The sequence below is a fragment of the Eurytemora carolleeae genome, unplaced genomic scaffold (genome assembly GCF_000591075.1).
Source record: "Eurytemora carolleeae unplaced genomic scaffold, Eaff_2.0 scaffold460, whole genome shotgun sequence".
NCBI classification, from domain to species: domain Eukaryota; kingdom Metazoa; phylum Arthropoda; class Copepoda; order Calanoida; family Temoridae; genus Eurytemora; species Eurytemora carolleeae.
This window is the reverse complement of record NW_019396516.1, coordinates 179,294-199,394: the sequence shown is the minus strand read 5'-3', so window position 1 is coordinate 199,394 and position 20,101 is coordinate 179,294. Positions and strand designations below refer to the sequence as shown.

The window sequence follows — 20,101 nt, the reverse complement described above, 5'->3', positions numbered from 1 at the left end:
TTAACATCTAAATTGTTTAACTAAAATTGTACGAGTTATTTTGTAATTTTCGGATTAAAGATTACATTGATTTTCAGGCTAAAATGTTGCACTAAAGGAATAACTACTTAAATAAAAGGTAAAGCGGAGTTCCAAGAAATTTGAGTTTTGTTTTGCTTATTTATAACAAATATTTGCGCTTTTGGGTAAAAAGTATCAAAAGTGGTAATTATGTCCAAATTTTCATTTTCTGTCCCAAATCTTCGGTTCGTAATTCCTTCTGAATATACACGTACCCCTTACGTGAATATGGTGAATGTAAATTTAGGTAAAAATTAACATATTTTGAAAAATTACTTTTATTCCTAATTGTTAACGCTACAAAAGAAGTTAAGTTGGAATTTTAAATAAATAATTAAAATTAAGTTATATCATAGCAGTGTTAATCGAGATCTATTGTTCTGTCCATCTTAAGGACTGAGTCTTAGTCACTATTTTCTTTTAGTAATAGTATCTAATCTAGTTCAAGAGAAGTGAAGTTGGAATAATAAAGAAATGAATGAAAATAAAGTCGTTTCAAGGGGTTTTCGATAATCAAAGTAATCTCGGTTTGGATTTCTGATCATAACTCATTAACCTCTTGACCAATTTGCCTCAATTCGGTAGAATCTGAGAAATATTTTGAATTTGAATTGAAAGGGTTGACTTATGTCGGGAAAGTTTAGATTTCCTGGCAAACCCGGGGTTTTTACTCCCATGAAAGTTAATACAAAAGTTTTGATAAATCAAATACAAATGTTCTGAAAGTGTCAACCTAATTTGAATGAAGTGTGGATGGATGAATGTGCTGCCAGATTACAACCCCTGGTAGATCAATATAAACCCAGACAACACCAAATTTTCGCAATAGAAAAATTCCGAGATTTGAGCGTAACAACCCGATCAATTATGTCCTGGGAACAAAAAAATCTCTTTTAAAAAAAGTTCTGAAGTTACTTTTCCATGTTTTTATTACAAGTCTGATTCGTCTTTTTCTAAATGTTTCAATAATGTTAATTTTTGGTTCGCTAATGGAAGTAGTAAACGAAGAAGGGAGAATTGATGGATATATTAAGAGGATTGGATAGAGAAGTGTAGAGAATGGAGGGAGAAGTGGAGAGAATGGATGGAGCGGTGGAGCTGGAGCTGATGATAAACTCGATCGAGGGAAATATTCCAACTCAAGGATTGTATTTCTTTAAATTAACACAAAAACTTAATTCTAAACAAAATCTTAAACAAAAATCCCCCCCCACCCCAACACACAGTACATTAGAAATAAATGGCTTCTTTCTTGCCTATGAAAGGGGGAGGGTGTAAGTCCCTACCGTTTAATATTAATTTTTGTCTAAAATGTTATAATTGAACCAATGACATGAAAAATAATTGACTTTAACTTAATGCTTCATTAAAATACATAACCAAAGGTTCAGGCTATTTTTTTTATTTTCACCTCAGTTTCGGGGGGGGGGGGGGTTATAAACAATATACAGCCCCTGATTCCAATTTAAATTATAGATTAAGCTTTAAACTACATTTTTTGTTATTCTTTAATTCGCAATTTCTTATTTTTTTTTGTCCTTAAGTTTATCTAGAATACATTCAGGTTTGATTGACAATTTAGAAGCACTTGCTTTTAAGTGTCTTAAGGATGAATCACGGCAGAAACATGTCACAACTATTAAAAGGTAAAGATCAAATATATTACAAAAATTAATCTCTTGTTTTACAATGTTATGATATGAATTAGTGAACACATTAATCTAACATTTTGTTGCTTTTGATCTTACATTTCACAAATTTTAGAATTCTTCAGTTTCTGGATATTCACTCGCAAACCTTCTGTGCCACTTTCTTGGAGTCACTACTCCATACTCCAGAAACGCTTGGATTGAATGGTTCTGATCCTATATTTCTTCTTCATTTGGTGTGTGCTCTCAGTGAACAGTTATTTCAAGGTATAAAGTAATTGCATCATGTTCAAATAGGATTATTTTTTTATTTTTGTTCAGAAAACTTTGAAATTATCAACTCTGCCGGATTCTGGAAGCTAATTCAGATAGGGCTGACCCATCAATGTAGCTTAACCCGTAAGCGTGCCCTATTCCTTATGAAACGGTACACAGACACAAAGTCGCCAACAGTTAACTCTCATGCCCAAGGGATTCTTGGTGACATGGAAACCAAGGACTGGGAAGAGTATTTCTTAATTCTTGAAACTCTGGAGGAAAAGCAGGTTCATATAGTGCAGCAGGTCATGAATAAACTCCCTGGGCTGGTCAGATTCCATGCTTCTTGGGTATTCATAGTTTACTGCAGGTTTTTCACCCACCAACACATCACTGTTGTGAAATGGGGATTGGAAAACTTTCTCTTCACCTTCAATACCCAAGCTGAAAATTATGCTGGAGATATTCAAAGCTTTTTGACAACTGATTTACTGCAGGTTAAAGGTTGACATTAAAACAAAACAATCGTTTTTACAAAAAAAAATCTAAAAATTTATGTTCTGAAAATGTTGACCTTTTTTCCCCTTAGTGTTTGAATGATAGTAAGCTATATACAAAAGAAGGAGATGTACACTATGGGCAAACCATCAGAGATCTGGTCACAGGCTACATCAACCAGTTAGTAATAAAGTATAAAACAGAAGAGGAATTAATTATTGGAAGCTTTGTTCAAGGAATCTCTAAGGTTTCCTGGGGTCCACTACCCTTGTACTGGATTTCTAGTGTTCTTCCACAAATTCAATGTGGAAACATTCTTACAGAGACCAGTGTTCTCAGTCTTCTTGATCTTGTAGAACTACATATGGTCTACCAAGAGCCTTTGCTAAGAGGAGCAGCCCAGCACAACCTACTTAGCTTTGTTTGTCAAAAGCTGGAAAGTATTTCAAAACCAGTGTTAGAAACCTTCCTATTCACATTTTGGAGAAATAAGATTATTACTGTGGACGCTTTCTCAAGGAATGCATTTCAAATTGTCCTATTTAATATGTATGGTGAAGATGCAAATCGGATTGTGGAGGAAACACTAGCTGAACTTAGAAACTTGAAAGATTCAGTCCTTACTCCTGTGCATTTACTTATGAAATCTGTCCAAAAGACCCTGCTTCCTTTTCTCATAATGTTTTCTGGCTCACCATCAGATCTTTTTACTACAATTGGAATGTTATATCAATCTCTCTTTTCAAACGCCTTAATAACCAATAGGCCTTATGCAGCAGAACGGGTCAATCTAAACTTGGAGGAAGCATCCAGATTTAGAATTGTTTTCTTTAAGTCATTGATGGAACTACTCATTGCCCCAGAGAGGAGAAATGGAAGGGACTTCTTGAAATATTATGAAAGTAAACCGAGTTCTAATCATTTATCAGAAATGGTTTCATATCTGCTGCAGAAAAATGATAATCTGGAAAGTATTCTTACTTCTTTGGGTATTTTGAAACTAAGTCAAGATCTAGAAAATATTGGAATAGCAGATGTCTATTGTGATGTACTGTCAATTGTTCCGATCGATCAAAGTAAAGCTGAGGACATACTTGAACAAAATCTAAAAGAACTGATCAACTCAAAAGCTTCCTCTGTAGCCAGGGCCATATCACTAAAAGTCTGTTTAGCTATTCTTAATAGCTTCACAAATTTGACAACTATTGTTATCAGAAGTGTATTGACAAGCATACCTATTCAGCTAACTTTTGACCATTCTGTATCAAACAGGGAATCTCAGAAGATATCTGGAGAGTATATGTATGAGTTCACCAATAACCAGATGGAGCTGATCAAGCTTTGCATAGTCAGCAACCCTTCAGTTTTCACTCAAGAAATCAGGGAATCGATAATGAATTATCTTGAACAAACTCTGGAGTCTTGTGGTAGTAAGTGTGCTGAACCTGCAATAGACTTGGCTAATCTACTTGATATATCTGCCCTATCCTTAATCAATCAAACTGAAACAGTTCTGTTAGAGTTAAGGAAGAATGATATGTTTTGGCCAGTGCTTCAAACATCACTAGCCCTAATTTTCTCCAACATTAAATATAATCCAGTAGAAATGCTGAGAATTCTTAATACTACTGCCAGGGACAGCAGTGCTCCTGGAGTCATGGGATCTTTGATCTTGATGTTAGACAAGCAGTTTCAGAAGGGACTTCTTTATGTTGATGATCATCATCTTATGTATGAAGGGGTGATACCAATATTAGCTCGTGGAGTAGTATTTGGTCCTACTTTTAGACGAGATCAGATGATTGTGACGGACACCAATAGAATCATTTCTGAGGAAGGAAGCCTACTCAGTGTCAATCTAGTTGAGGGAAGTGATCATGAACTTTGTCAAACTGTTAGAATCAAATCCATCAATATCCTATTGTCCCTTATTCATCAGAACTCCACATCAGCAAAGAGCATCATACTTGACTTCCTTAAATCAACTGCAGACTTGCAGCTAGAAGTTTCGAAGGGTAGGATACGTCACTTTGAGAACTCTGAGGTCCATAAGCTAAGGAACAGAATGATGCAAGCTCTGTTGCTTGTAAGCAGTGTTGTTGGTGCTCATCCACTTATAGGAATGTTATTTTTATCAATACTGTTAATTCCTAAGAAATTTTTAAAATTAAAAGATACCAGAGTTTTTAAATTTAAACTGTTATGAAAAACATATTAGATGAAACGTTCAAGGTTGAACTGCTGAACATATTACTGGAACAGCTCCTGGAGCACACTGAGCAGACCAGTGTAAGGCAGGAAACAGTTTAAGAATTTGTAAATAGCTTGGATTTTTCTTATCGGAGATGGAATTTAAAGAATTTGAGCCGCGGTTTAAATCTGGCAAAACACGGTTTAAATTAAGCGCTGGCTTAAATCTTCAAACATTTGATACAATTTTAAGTGGAACCAACCATATTTAAGCCGCGGATTAAATTTATTAAATTTAAACCGCCGCTCAAATTTTTTAAATTCGGCCACAGGTTTTGTAGTTGGTAGGATAACGAATACAAAAAATAATTCTGTCAGATTTTCACTTTTTTCCAACTAATAAAAATATGAACACTTCCTTGGTGTACTACAACTTTTACACATGTATAGAAGACAATATATCATGAAGCAGATGAAAAAAAATTAAATTAAAAATTGAAACATTCCACCCTAAAAAGAAATAATTCTGAAAAATCTGAATTTTAATCGAAAATAATTGATAAGTTAAAAAATATAAATTCAATCTAAACACTAGTCCTTCTTGAAACTGTTTTCCGTCCTAGGTATTTGACGGAATGGAGTGCAGTCACTTTGATCAAATCTAGCCTTGATTTGAGTTCTAGATCCAACAGAATACCTTCAGGGCTAGAAAACTCTTTGTGGGACTGGTTAGGAAAAAAATTGCTGCTAAAAATAAGATTTTGGTTATTAATGAGTTTTAAATGCTTTTTGTTAAAAACGTGTTTGAAAACCAGTAATTTAAAAAAAGTTGTTTGATTTTTAAAAATAGGCAAGGCTAATGATATGCAGTTTAGTCAAAAACTATATATTTTCATAATTTTAGCATTGGAAAAGCATCAATTCGTGTGAACTGTAGAAAAGGCCAGCAGTTTACGTATTGGTGCTGTTCCTAGTTTTATTAGTGTTATCTGCGGTGTGTGTCAGCACGCCCGCCTGCCTGACCGTCCTAGCTATCTGGAGAAGGCGTTGGTAGAAATCAGTCCTTGGAGTATGGCACAGCAGTTTGGAATCAGGTATTGGCAGAGATTGTATGTTCGAAATCAATTAAAAATTGTTTTGTACTTAGTAGCATCAGTTTGGGATCGGGAAGCATTTGTTTGGTCTCAGTTAAGCATTATTTGGGTAAAGTTAGAATGATTTTAGGATAAGTTAGCATAAGTTTGGGATTTGTTATCATCCATAGCATTTGTTCCGGATCAGGTAAAATTTGTTTGGTATCAGGTAGCATTTGTTTGGGATCAGGTAGCATTTGTTTGGTATTGTTTAGCATTTTTTTGGGATCAGGTAGCATTGTTGGATATCAAGTAGCATTTTTTTGGTATCGGGTAGCATTATTTGATATCATGAAGCATTTGTTTGGTATCAGGAAGCATTTGTTTGGTATTGTTTAGCATTTTTTTGGGATCAGGTAGCATTGTTGGATATCAAGGAGCATTTGTTTGGTATCGGGTAGCATTATTTGATATCATGAAGCATTTGTTTGGTATCAGGAAGCATTTGTTTGCACACAGGAAGCATTTGTTGGGATCAGGAAGCATTTGTTGGGATTAGGTAACATCTGTTTGGGATCAGGTAGCATTTGTTGGGTTCAGGTGGTAGCATCTGTTTGGGATCAGGAAGCATCTGTTCGGGATCAGGTAGCATCTTTTTGGGATCAGGTAGAATCGTTTAGGATCAGGTAGCAGCAGTTAGTGATTGAATTTGTAAATGATAGTATTAAAATTATTTAAAAATGGACTCTAAAGTTTGTTAAAGAAAAAAATAACATATCCATCACTAGGGTTGTAGCACAGCTAAGTTTCCGTAAAATTTGGGACTGCTGTTCTGAGTTCCCGGAAATACTCCAGAAATACCACGTGCTCAACCAGTGCCTCAGGTATTTAGTTTGATTTAAATTACTGTCATAAAAAAATTGTGCTCAACGTTTTTTTAATCTTCTGTTGCTACAAGGGCAATATATTAGATATAAAATTACATGATTAAATTTGTTTACCAATGGTATGTGCTAATTATTATCAAATTTAGTGCAGTATGATTTAAGAGTGAAATTGATTCTGAATCACAAAAGAAATAATTTACTGAGGAGAGAAGAAACGTTTTGTCAGTGTCTATTATTATAATCATTATTATTATATAAATTATGAATATGGTTGGGACAACTAAATAAATAACCCTTTATGCTAAATTTTTTAATTCACATTTTGGTTTTAGTCGCAGTTTATACGCTAGTGACAAATCTACCAAGAATTTGGCTGAGGATTTCTATCTGGCCAGGTAATTAGAGTATTTTGAAGTTTTTGTCGCAAGGGATAATTAATAATGATACTTTTATTAGTTAAATGGCTTCAAATCATGTGACATATTGCTATCTGCAATATCCATATATATCTACCAGTCGCTTTCGTAGAGAAGCAAAGATAGCGAAAGTTGATTTTTTTTGCATACAAATTAAAAATTTTAATAACATAGAAACATAAATCATTGATCTCGATATAAGGGTATAAATGTACACATCTTGAATCGTTTATAATGCTTTAAAGGGAGTGTAAGCGTAATTTCAAGTGACCCTCCAGGCAATAATGCCGATGCCCGATTTACAACGGTACCCCTGAAACTGATCAAAATGTTTTGAAGTTAACGTCGTTTTAATGATTCGAAAAGTATCTATTTCTGTAAGTTACTCCATGGTTTCTACATAATAAGCAAGAAATGCGCAAGTCACTTTCGCAGAGAAATCGCAAATGAAAGTAAAGAAACAAAAAGATGGATAGCTAATGATAAAAATAATTGATTATTTGTCATTTATGATTAATATTTAATTGTTTAACTAAAATACTTAATCTAGGTTTGATCCTGTGGAACACTTCACACTTCAAGATATATTTCTTCATTTCCCAAACCTCTGTGGGCTAGGTAGGCTTACACTTTAGACCTGGTTAGGTAGGCTTAGACTCTAGACCTGGATAGGAAGGTTTAGACTTTAGACCTGTTTAGGTAGGTTTAGACTTTAGACCTGGTTAGGAAGGTTTAGACTTTAGACCTGTTGAGGTAGGTTTAGACACGAGGGTGCTAGAGCGTCGGGGCACCCGTCGGTCGCAGGGTGCAATTTAAACTGCCCTTAAAGATCTGGCTAGATAGGTTTAGATTTTAGACCTGGTTAGGGAGGTTAAGACTTTTGACCTGGTTAGGGAGGTTTAGACTTTAGACCTGTTTAGGTAAGTTTAGACTTCAGACCTGTTTAGGTTGGTTCAGACTCTAGACCTGGCTAGGTAGGTTTAATTTAAACTTTAGACCTGTTTAGGTAGGACGTTAGACATTTATAGCTAGGTTTAGACTCGAGACATTTATAGCTAGGTTCAGACTTTAGACCTGTTTAGGTAGGTTTATACCCGATTAGGTAGGGTTAGACTCTAGACCCGGATAGGTAGTTTAGGACTTCAGACCTATTTTGGTAGGTTAAGACTTCAGTCCTGTTTAGGAAGGGTTAAAATTTAGACCTAGTTAGGTAGGTTTAGACTCTAGACCTATTTGGGTAGGTTTAGAGATTTGGTTAAATAGGTTTAGACCTGCTTAGGGAGGTCTATACCTGGTTGGGTAGGTCTATACCTGGTTAGGTAGGTCTATACTTGGTTAGGTAGGTTTAGACCTGGTAAGGTAGGTTTAGACCTGGTTAGGGAGGTTTAGACTTGGTTAGGTAGGTCTAGACCTAGTTAGGTAGGTCTAGCCCTGGTTAGGTAGGTCTAGCCCTGGTTAGGTAGGTTTATACTTGGTTAGGTAGGTTTAGACCTGGTTAGGGAGGTTTAGACTTGGTTAGGTAGGTCTAGACCTAGTTAGGTAGGTCTAGCCCTGGTTAGGTAGGCTTAGACCTGAATATGAAGGTCTAAACCTGGTTAGGTAGGTCTAAACCTGGTTAGGGAGGTATAGATCAATTTCTAGATCTCTTAATAATTAAGTTGTTCTTTATCATTCCTCAACGGATTATTTCCTACTTGACCTTTTTTTACTTTTTTATCTGTCTCGGAATAAATTTAAATCACTTAAAAATGTTGAAAACTTAAAATACTTGACAATTTAAATATTTATCATAAAAAATATTCTATATAACGTTATTCTAATATTATTTAAGATATCCGAATTTTGAATTGAAACAATAAAACATGTTTAGGAGATGAAGAGAAGATATCTAGAAATGTTTTAACCTTAATGAAAACTGATGCAATACAGGTCAAATTTATGTCTGGTTTTCAAGGAAGATTAATATAACCAAATAAATCTTCAAATTATTCCAAGATATACTTGATAAAAATGTTCTAGATCCCATTCAAACATGTATTCTGTACGAAGGGTAAAGAACCTAGATTTCAAAACCGGGTTTTCATCGAGTTTCTCTTAAATTTTTTAATTTTTGGATTATTCCAAGGACCCATAAAGGGGCGTAGCTACAGTGGTTAACATAATAAATCTGCATAAGAAGTGTTATCTTTTTTTCTTTGTCCATTTTTTAAAAAATTTTTATTCATCCTTTAATTTTGAATTTTTTTATTTAGATTTTTTCTTTTTGCCATTCTCCATCTCATATACATGAGCATATAAATTCAGTTACTGTCGTTATTTTAATAAAAACATGCAAATTATGCAATTTTTGGTTAAATTTTAAAGAAGTATTCATCAAATCTTTGTTTCAAACTAACAGAGCTTGCATCTTTTATTCTAGAAGGAAGATTATTCCATTTAAAAAAGTATTTCCTTATATCACTGTTCACTGTCTTGGTAAGAATGTTTTTGAAGTAAGAGGAGCATATTTTAGCAATTTTTCCCATGTTTTGGGAAAGAATGTATTTTGTGCGCTAATTTTGTAATCACAAATTCAATTTTGATGGTTTTTGTTTTTAGTTTTCTGGCTCAATGTTGGATGGCACGATATCCCATAATTTTATTTACAAACCTAACAGTTTAAATTCAATTCCATTCTTCGTGGTCTATATCCGTGAAAGTGTCTAATAGTGTGATGTCTGGCAGACTCGTGGCCAGGTAGTGAGTCTCAAAGATATCGTCTTCATCAGAACCATAAATTAATGGATGTTGCCAAAGTTGTGACATTGACGAAGCTTTTGTGAGAGGTGGAGAATCTAGATTAGTGTTTACGGCTGATGAATAGGAGGCATCAGCTGATGCTGCACCATCAGTTTGAGGGATATGGTGCAACTCATCAATTTGCTAGTGGACAGGTTGTAAATGTCATCAGATTCTGTATAGTGGCAGACAACGCATATCAGTTGAATGAACTTGGAGAGTTGGGCATTTCTTCTAAGGAGGAGGGCCTGAACATCAGTTTCATAGTGTTCTTGGTTATAGTCTGCGCCTGTTCTAAGACGGAGAAGACGTGCGTGCTCTGGATATGTGGCAGCTGCGTTGGTTATTCGTCTGCGGTTCCTTGCTGAATCGAGTAAGGTCCAGGTTTGTCAGGAGCTTTGAGTTTGAGGGACATGACGGAGCTGGAAGAGGGTTTGTTCTCGGGGTGGATTCGATATCGCTGCCACCACGCAAGTAACACATCTGTATATCTGCTCCGGTCTGAGTGGTCCTCCTAGTTCCGTCCAGGCGAGGGTCGCCTAGCTACGTCTAGGAAAGGAACAGAGAAGGAGGAAAGAACTAGATGAACCGCCTGGTCTGTCTTGGACTGCAAGAGAACGAGAACGCTCAGGATCGGTATCCAGGAGATCGAGAGAGAGATGGATCCACAATCCGGAATCCAGGAATCAATACGATAATAACACAGGAAGGCCTTTAGGATCTTCTTGGCATTTATCTGGAATATAAACACCACTATAGATATGACACAAGAAAGGACAAGAGACATGGACAATGCAAAGATCACAATTTAAAGACATATAGTGGTGCCATCCTGGAGGGTTGGAGGAGATGAGACAGCAGCCGTGAGTAGAACCTAGATAAGGTTCTATGAGTGGGGTGGCGCAGAAAAATGGATCAGCATTTTAACCAAAGAATATTAAATGAAGCTCAGGAAATAGTACAAAGAATATCAATTTAAAAAAAAACACGTGCAAAACCCAGAATGTATAAGGGATACATATGTACTCAAAAGAGGAAATTTTTCGTAATTAGCTGAGGGAATGAGTTCAGACCGATATCATGGCTCAAATTTGGTCTTGAGTCAGACGTGAGGCTTAAACTATGTCAGGCTGAAAAGCCTTGATGTGACGGCATACCCCAATCAGATCAGAGAGCTATTGGACATGAACAATCCCTGGCTTCTTGATTTGATTTGATTTGATTTGATTTGATTTGATTTGATTTGATTTGATTTGATTTGATTTGATTTGATTTTTATTTGATTTGATTTGATTTGATTTGATTTGATTTGATTTGATTTGATTTGATTTGATTTGTTTGAAAATATGCATTGTAATTTAAACTGTAAAAAGGGAACAAATACACATTTTATTTTAGTTTTTTCCTTTTGAATTATAGGGTTTGGTTGGGAGTGGGGACGAATCCTCAACCCTTGAAAATTGTTCTCCTACTAAACTAGTACCTAGAGAAACATCAGTCATTCATCCTTCAGCCGACAACATTCAGCGGTAATCTCACTTCATCTTATCCGTTTATTTGTGTGTGCAAACAAGTCAAAATTAAAATAGTCTTATTACAGGGGACATTAGTTCCAAAACTAGCACTTGGCCCATTTCTAACACTGAGTGTTAGAAACGGGCACAAATTGAAAGACTGGGTTATTAGGATCCCGGCCTATATCCAGACTAAAAGTTGATTATAAAAACTATAACCAACATTTTATTAAACATGGCGAGGACAACAATTCCCAAATTAAAAATTTTTTTTGAATAAAAATTATAATAGGAGTTCTTTTTATATTAAATCTCTTTACCGTTTTCAAGACAATGTCAGGTTTTCCATTTACTAACATATCCTGAATTTGAGACATAGTTGCGTTTTCGAGACAAAACCCACTTTCCTCCCACTTTCCTGTTTTCGAGTATAATCCGCAATTTAAAACAAAACTCACTTTTACAACTTACAAAATAAATGACAAAAAACAAAAATTATCTTATAAAGACAACTTCTGAATTATTTCTAGAATCAAAGTTTACATTTTATCTGTTAAATTAGAGAATATCGAGGATTAATTTTCAAGCATTTTAAACGAACAGTTTCTCGCATTTTTAGTAATATCTATATTGTAAGAACAAATGATATTAATATTTTGATTTCTCAATGCTGTAATGATTTTTAATTATAAAATAACAGTTTGTTTTTACTTTCTATTTCGTTTATATTTTAACTTATCAAATAATCTTGTTTTCTAATGTAAGTGCTTAAAATCTTAAAAATTGATATTGATATGAATTCTGGTAATTGTCTCAAAATCAAGATACGTTTCGAAAACACTACTTGAGCTGAAATCCGGTAATTGTTTCAAAATAGGGATATGTTCAAAACTGAAATCAAGAATCATCAAAAACTAATTCTCACACCTTATTATTAGTTTTAAATGGACAATTATTTTTTCTATATATTATTTTAGCCATTTTTTATAAATGAATGGTGTAATTTTGTTCTACTTGTCTTGGATTTAAAGATATATATCACATCAAACTAAAGTAAAATGCACTTATATCTTATCTTATGATATCTTAAAAAGTTTTGATCATAACTCTTTTTATTGAAGAGCTAATGAGAAAATGTTTTGAATTTATAATACGTAACCAAATAAATTTGCACTTTTGCATGAAATCAGAACTAAAGGAGCAACAGAGTCACAAACATATTACAGTAATGTAAATTGAATTTGACCTTTGCCTCCTGTTTAGATTGCAGTGATATACTCTTGAAAAAGATAACTTTGCTGGTGTGCCCGTTTTAACACTCAGTGTTAGAAATGGGCCAAGTGTTAGGTTTGGAACTAACATCCCCTGTAGTATCTATCTATCTATTTTTCTATTTTAGCCTATTAATGATGATTTTTAAATCAGCTTTTTATTTTCCGTAAAAAAAATTTCGCGCATTTTTGGTTTAGATTAATGGGTTCAGCCGTTAATTCCTATTACTAGGATGGGATCCCAGCATTTTCTGCAAATTAAATTTTCCAGTTTAAAGTCCTATTAAAGGGATATCAATTGACCCTACGTTCAAATATTAGAAATGCCCGATTTACAACGGTATCCTTGAAATTTTAATCTGATGAAAATATGGAAGATAATTTTATCAAAAAGTGTTTGACTCGAATAATAGTTTCGTTGTTTCTTTTAAGTAACTTTTGCATAGAACCCTCAAATAAAATTTAACAGTTAAAATGAACTCAAACATGGATATTTAACAAAGGTTTTAAGGGTACCGTTGATAATCGGGCATTGTCATCTATACAGTTAAGGTCACTTTTGCGCTTACAGTACCTTTAACTTAGTTTATTTAAAACCAAAAGATTCTCAAATAATATTCATTTTAGAAAAATAACTCCGTGGAAATCCATGAGTGTAGAGGCAGACAGTGATGAATCCCAGAGATTCAGGGAAAATTCAAAAAATAAATTTGCTCAAAATTAATGAATCAAATAACTGAACTTTTGAATCCCACTAATGGTCAAATCAAAATTAATTATATAAACTCGTCGTCTGGCTGACGATGAAGAATTCTTCTATTCTTATAATTTTTATATGATAATTATTCCGATAAAGTTTTGATTATCTGAAAAAAGCAAAATTAGATTTTTTCATTGATTTTGTTTAGTAAGACTAAATCACGTGAGTACCCAGATCTAATTGTTATAGCATCGTTAATAGACAGGTATCAGTTATATACACGGATATACTCCCCCCCCCCCCTCTAATCTTCTGAACAATTTGATTTCATCTAAATTTTTATAACATTTCATACTCATATATATAGACATTTTAAAAATAACAAAATCATAGATATAACATTTCATAGACAGGACATTTCAGCAAAAGAACAATTCCTAGATTGGACATTTCATAGAAAGGACAATTCGTAGCCAAAGAAATTCATTGATAGGACATTTCATAAATGGAGAGAAATTTTCATAGATAGGTAACATTCCTAATTTTAAGAAGTATGATTTATTAGAAAAAGATTTTTTATAAAATTGCATAATACATTTACATATACAATAAGAAAAATATGAAATACAATATACATTTTATTATAAGTTTAAAGCAAAAAATATAAATAATATTTAAAGTTTAAATCAGATTCTATGAAATGTCTCAAAAGGGGAGGAAGGTCAACAACAACAATTCGAGCCACATTTTCCTCATTTTCTCATCTGAGCCATCTCGAAATCCTCGTCCTTTATGTGTCCAATCCTTGAAGATGAGAATATTTTTTTTGAAAATCTGGCCACGTAAGGGCATAAAACATGACAAGACTAAAGTTTTGCAATGATTTTATAATGATAATCTTCAAATCCAGGAGGATGATGTCAAAATTTATTTAGGTTAAAACTTTAACCTCTTCTGTCTCTAAAATGGTTAATTTTCATAATTCAAAAATTATATCAAAGTAATAACTCAATCATGGTCTTTAATCTTTCCACCCATATAAAAAATCATTAATATCTGATAAATTTACAAATAGGGCAAATTTTGTTCTCGTACGTAGTCACTTCTGCCTGTCACACGGAGAAAATATTATTTGATTTAGATTATTTCAAATCAATCAAATCAAATCAAATTATATATTTAGCCATAAAATACATGTATAGATGGATATGTATAATTAACATTAACATTAGTAGAAATTACAGTTTATGGCAGGGAGACGGAACTAGCCGAAACTGTTTTCAGTCAAAAAATTTAACTTGAAAAGTTTCACAAAAAATATATTTAGAAAGTTTGGAGTTCCTGACAGAGAAAGGTGGGGGTTCCTTTCAGAAGTCTGGTGGCTAAATATTAGCGTTTAAAATAAAAGATATGATTCCTGGCTGAAAAGATCCACATTTTTTCACAAATTTAAAATTTGTAAGAGAAAATTCAATATTTCGTTTATTCACTACCGTGGAGTGTGGACAGATTAAAAAAATATTCTTATCTTCAAGGATTGGACACTTGTTTAAAAATTTTCAAATGACGAGGATTTTGAGGTAGCCCGGACGAGAAAATGAGGAGAATGTGGCTCGGACTAGGAATTTTTGTGGTTGGCCCTCCTCCCTCCGTCTCAACACCGAATATAATGCTTAAAGTTTTTTAGAATGCCAAATTTGGGTGGACTTTGTCGAACTTGTGAAATATTTGGCGTCGGAACAATGACAATTCCGTCGTCCGCAGCTCTGAAGGACAAAGATTTTACCGGAATATCCGTGACAGCGGAGCAATGGATTCCGTTGGAAGAGGTGTCGGAACCAAATCTACCGGAATATTTGATAACGCTGAAAAAAGAAGGGTGGACTTTAGTCGCAATTGAACAGGAAATCAAAATAAATAAATTTTTTCATAATTAAAACCTTCGTTTTATTTTTTATTGATAATTTTCCGACATGTTTTATTTATTTTGATCTGCACACTGTACAGGCTTCCCGTAGTGTTCCTTTAAACCGGTTTAAGTTCCCACAGAAATGCGCCATTCTTCTCGGAAAGGTAAGTGTACTGAATAAAAGGAACAGATAATATCTAAATTATATTTTAAAAGATTTTGGTTTCCTAAGATTAATCAGAAAGGGGGAGGGGCTTAACTCCAAATTGACCATAACCGAGAGAGGTACAGAGTTGAAAAAAAAACATTTTGAAAATTAGTTTTAGAATACTCTTAAATATTAGAAATTTTCACGGGTTTCGGAGATTATCGGTGTGGGTTTATTGCGTTAAATGCATAGCCCGGAGGAGTCAAAATATGGAGTAAAAAATGCCAGCTGATTTTTTTAAATTAAGTTTTGTTTTAAAATTTCGATTTCTTGAAAAAAAATCTCTGATCTCTTTGTCTTTGTTGAACAGGAGAGAGAAGGGGTTCCCGTGGAGCTTCTCAACCTAGTTGATTATTGTCTAGAAGTTCCTCAACACGGGCTCATCAGGGAACATTACAAAATAAAATTAAAATTTCACAACGGTACCCTTACAAGCTTTGCCTAATTAAGTATGAATATACATGTTTTGTTTTTGAACTCCGATTTCTTTAATTTGTGGTTTTACTACAAATTAAATTGCGCATTTATTGCTTAAGACATTTTTAGAATTAACACTTTCCAATCTAGAAAAAAGACATGCTCTCACCTTTTTTTGTATATTTTTTGCTATTGTAGATTAAAAATAGTTTATCTTATTTTTTCATCCCAAAGTGTCTGGCTTTGGTCAAAAGGAGAAAAAAATTATTTATTTAAAATTTAAGAAAAAATTTAAAAAACAAACAAATTGTAATCTGTTTAGATCCTTTAACGTGCATGTGACAGGTGCTATTGTACTCTGGGAGTATGTTCGACAACATTTGTAAAATTTTAAGAAAATCAAATTATTTTTGCATTTTTTCAGATAAAATGATTTTGGAGGAGGAAGTTTTAAGCAATTTTCAGGTCCTAAGATGTTATAGTCGGGACAAACGGATAAACTATATTGGTAGGATTTAGATTACATTGGAATATTTTTGATCAAAAATACTTATCAAAATTTATGGTTAAGTGATAAAATAATATTTTGAATTTACAATATTAAGCAATACTAAGAAATATACAAAATGATTTTTTGAATTCTGTTTTTTCGTTTTCATGATGAGTAAAAAATCCTCGAAATCTTTTTGTTTTTGATTTCTAAGAAACTGAAATACTTGTCATTCTTGAAGATTCCCTATTTTTCAGTAAAGGGACTATAGAGTAATTTCAACTATCGCTTTTTTCTACACTGTACAGTTCATTTACGTACACTGTACAGTTCATTTACGTACACTGTACAGTATATTTATGTGCACTGTACAGTGTCTGAATCTCTACGATGCCCTTTAAATAAAAAAAGTTAAAAATAGCGGCGTTTCCCAAGGTTAACAACTTGGTGAGAATCATAATTATAAACAGCCAAATTGTTGTGTTATTTTTTTGCCTTAACAGAATTTTTAAGGCTATCGTTATGAATTGTACATTCCACTCTGTTAATGGAGGGAATTTACGTTCACAGTCCCTTTAAGTTCAGCGAAATATTGCTTTATTTAAGAAGAAGACTCGATATTCAAACCACTATTTGTGTTTAAACAATTTAAAGTTTGCTAATCATGATATCATTCAACCTTTTATTAGGAAAATCTAATTTTTCTCCTAAACTTTGTTTTTGCAGGATAAACATCAAAAATATTCATCTTATTTTTGAAAAACAGTGTTAAATATAAATCTAAAATATTTTTTTTGAAGCTTTCAAATTATGTTTATAGTCCCTTTAAGTTCAGCGATGTCAAACAATATTGCCATATTTAGAGAAGGGTTAAATGCTTCATACTCAAACCATTAAACATTTGGGGGAAAATCCTATTATGTTAACATACATAATACAAGTTGAATCTTTATTCAAGGAAATCAATATTTTCTCATAAATTAGCGGAAATTTTAAAATATATATTTATAAATCTGAAATATTTAGATTTTTCTCATGACGGATTACGGTTGATAGCTAGCGGAGAGGATGATTCTATGGTGATATATGATTGTGAAAAGGTATTTGACAGAACCTGTCAATATTCATTTATTTTAATTCAGTTTTATCGACATTTGTGAACTAGCAACACATCAAAATAAAAGAAATTTAATAGAATAAGAATACCTAGCACAGATAAAGCAAGATTGCATTCAAAAGTTACATCAATTTTCAAGACTAAACTTTGAAGATTATCAATGCCTTAGCCTTTGATTTTGCCTTATTAGCTTACTTTTATTTTTGTAGCCTTAGACATGTACAATTTAGAAATACAAAGCTCTTGTTTTGATCTTAAGTTTTTCAGAAAAAATAGCAAAATTTTTCTCGATTTTATCCTTGACAGTTTGCTAATATCGTTTTATTAATAAAATCTTTCCATACGAAAATTTTAGAAAGATAATCAAAACCATAAATTATCATAAAAATGTTTCATTCCATATTTTCCCATATTATCTAAACTCTATGTGGGGGGGGGGGAGATTTCAATATTAATTTAAATTTTGTAAGATGAATTGTAATTTTTGTTTAACTCCTAAAATGATTAGTGGACACACAGCTAAAGTGGTTTCTCTCTCCTTATCTCCAGTAAACGATACAGTTATCTCCAGCTCTTTAGACAAAACGGTAAGAGTGGATGAAAAGTGAACAATCCTTTTAATTAATCAAAAATATTTTTTTGGGGTATCTTATTTGATCTGATTTGACTTTTGAGGTTTTTTGGTCGGAATTGTGGGTTTAAAAAATCTGTACAATTCGAAATTTGATTCTCTATAATATTATTTATTATATAATGCAAAATGTTTACACGGACAAATATATGATTTCAATTTATTTTTCTAATTTTAACTTTTTTAACAATATGGGGAAAAAAATAAAATAGATGATGGTCGATGCAAGTATACTGGGTGCACATGTCTGCACATACCCGACTGACAAATATATAAATAAAACTTGTTGGTTAACTATTCGTTCATATTTTAATAAAATATAAACTTTTAGAGCTAACAATTTTGAATTATGTTGAACTTGTCACCTCTCTGTGCTGCCTTTTAAAAGCCTAAAAATCACAAATGCTTAAAGTGAGTGACCGGCTTTGTATGGTAGTTAAACTGAGTATGCAGTGTTGTCGAAAACTTCTTTAGGATTCATTTAAAAAACCTTCAATTATGTAACACTTTTGCTCAGTTTTAATTTTTAGTCTTTTCACATCTAATTCATGTTTTTTTTGCAAAGAATTGTATTTGAAATTATATATTTTCCGAGAAACTAAAGTTTTCAACAAAACGAAATTTTCTGTGGAAATATTTGACAGGGAAATATATCATGGGTGTATTGTATATTTTTAAGAGGAAATGATTTTTTAGATATATTATTTACCCCAATTCAGCAAATAAAACCCTAAAAAAATTATCCTTGACAGTTTGCTAATATCGTTTTATTAACAAAATCTTTCCATACGAAAATTTTAGAAAGATAATCAAAACCATAAATTATCATAAAAATGTTTCATTCCATATTTTCCCATATTATCTAAACTCTATGTATTCCCCCTGTTGAAGGCTATGCAGAAGCAAGTGATCAGATCTGCTAAGTATGGAGCTGATCTTGTTCATTTCACTCATGCATCCAATACAATCATCTACGCGTCTAACAAGGAGGGACGGGATCATGCTCTTAGGAATATTCAACTTAGTTCAGAATTTCGCCGCAGAACGTCGGTTTTTTACAAATTTAGATGCATTTTTTACTATAAATTAACTAAGTAAAACTTTTATTTTATTTTTATCAACGTTGAATTGTAGATACATGTCCATTCACGACAACAAATTTCTCAAGTATTTCAGGTACCAATAAATTAAAATTGATTTTATTCTAAAAGCAGATTTATATTGTATATAATCATAGTTTTTATTAATGAATGAATTGAATGAAAATTGGAGTTCAGTTGCTTCAAAAATATTCTCATAAATTTTCATCATAAGTAAAATTCTATATTCACTTTAAAAAAAGAAATTTTGAGCTTTAACCTCATTATATACAATATACATGAAGTTATTCTTTTATTCTCCTTTTCTACTTTTTTTTACTTCTTCTCTGTACTTTGTAAGTTTGCAGAGCACGAAAAAACTTTACCGCCTTTTTACCAATATTACCAACCTATGATTTCCCCAACAGTGGAAGGTTAAGGTTCTTAACGTCCCTTGGAACAGTTATGTAAAATAACCACCTGCTCTGCAAAGTTTTCAGGAAAAAATTCGCGCATTTTCATCTCAAAAGACGATTAAATTGAGCACTAATTTTTCGGGAAAGTAAAATTCCCCGAACTTCCCTGAAAAGTAGTTGTAAATGATTAAAAAATCTCTGATCTCTTTGTCTTTGTTGAACAGGAGAGAGAAGGGGTTCCCGTGGAGCTTCTCAACCTAGTTNTTTAAGCTCTTTAAATCTTTTTATTTTTCCTGTAGAAGTAAGAATGTTTAATGTTCAACCCGGGAAAAATGTTATCAAACTTTTATTTTGTTTTGATCTAAAAAGGGGGGGGGGTTCATTTTTAACCAGGGTGAATAATTTAATGAGGTAATAAATATTTATTTTTAAGAATGATGATATTGTTTTTATCCAAATAATTCGTTATTTATAAGAAAAAATTGTGAATTAAATTTGTTTTCTAGGATTAATATTTGCTGTTGGTGTGCAGAGTGAATA

The 20,101-nt window shown here is 32.8% G+C and overlaps 2 protein-coding genes across 7 annotated transcripts; both read left to right on the top strand.

Annotated features, from left to right (window-relative positions):
- The first annotated feature begins 38 nt into the window (after positions 1-38).
- Positions 39-16,253, top strand: LOC111704721 (probable methyltransferase TARBP1). 6 transcript variants are annotated; one of them, XM_023477045.1, is made up of 20 exons: positions 39-118; positions 1,060-1,204; positions 1,625-1,706; positions 1,825-1,976; positions 2,031-2,464; positions 2,557-4,585; positions 4,684-4,759; positions 5,279-5,388; positions 5,593-5,749; positions 6,517-6,612; positions 6,948-7,010; positions 7,582-7,649; positions 8,902-8,960; positions 11,229-11,338; positions 13,222-13,284; positions 13,503-13,559; positions 14,982-15,198; positions 15,302-15,367; positions 15,722-15,798; positions 16,151-16,253. In XM_023477045.1, exons 2-20 carry the CDS (start codon positions 1,120-1,122, stop codon positions 16,212-16,214), a joined length of 4,065 nt encoding a protein of 1,354 aa, XP_023332813.1. In that variant the 5' UTR covers positions 39-118; positions 1,060-1,119; the 3' UTR covers positions 16,215-16,253. The 6 variants fall into 6 exon arrangements, with proteins under 6 accessions (XP_023332813.1, XP_023332816.1, XP_023332814.1 ...); XM_023477048.1 differs by having other exon boundaries at positions 44-97; positions 1,072-1,204; XM_023477046.1 differs by having other exon boundaries at positions 67-97; positions 1,069-1,204.
- On the top strand, positions 16,232-20,098 carry LOC111704727 (WD repeat-containing protein 82). Its single transcript, XM_023477053.1, has 5 exons — positions 16,232-16,336; positions 17,345-17,418; positions 18,958-19,076; positions 19,201-19,242; positions 20,068-20,098. The coding sequence occupies exons 1-5, from the start codon at positions 16,258-16,260 to the stop codon at positions 20,096-20,098; spliced, it is 345 nt and encodes a 114-aa protein (XP_023332821.1). The 5' UTR covers positions 16,232-16,257.
- Positions 20,099-20,101: the final 3 nt, after the last annotated feature.

Coding starts and splice junctions, on each gene's coding strand:
- LOC111704721 (XM_023477045.1), top strand. CDS start 1,120: ATGGAGGGAGAAGTGGAGAGAATGGATGGAGCGGTGGAGCTGGAGCTG. Junction 1,205..1,624: donor GGGAAATATTCCAACTCAAG/GATTGTATTTCT, acceptor GAATACATTCAG/GTTTGATTGACAATTTAGAA. Junction 8,961..11,228: donor TGAAAACTGATGCAATACAG/GTCAAATTTATG, acceptor TTTGAATTATAG/GGTTTGGTTGGGAGTGGGGA.
- LOC111704727 (XM_023477053.1), top strand. CDS start 16,258: ATGATTTTGGAGGAGGAAGTTTTAAGCAATTTTCAGGTCCTAAGATGT. Junction 19,077..19,200: donor GGACGGGATCATGCTCTTAG/GAATATTCAACT, acceptor GTTGAATTGTAG/ATACATGTCCATTCACGACA. Junction 19,243..20,067: donor AAATTTCTCAAGTATTTCAG/GTACCAATAAAT, acceptor TTTGTTTTCTAG/GATTAATATTTGCTGTTGGT.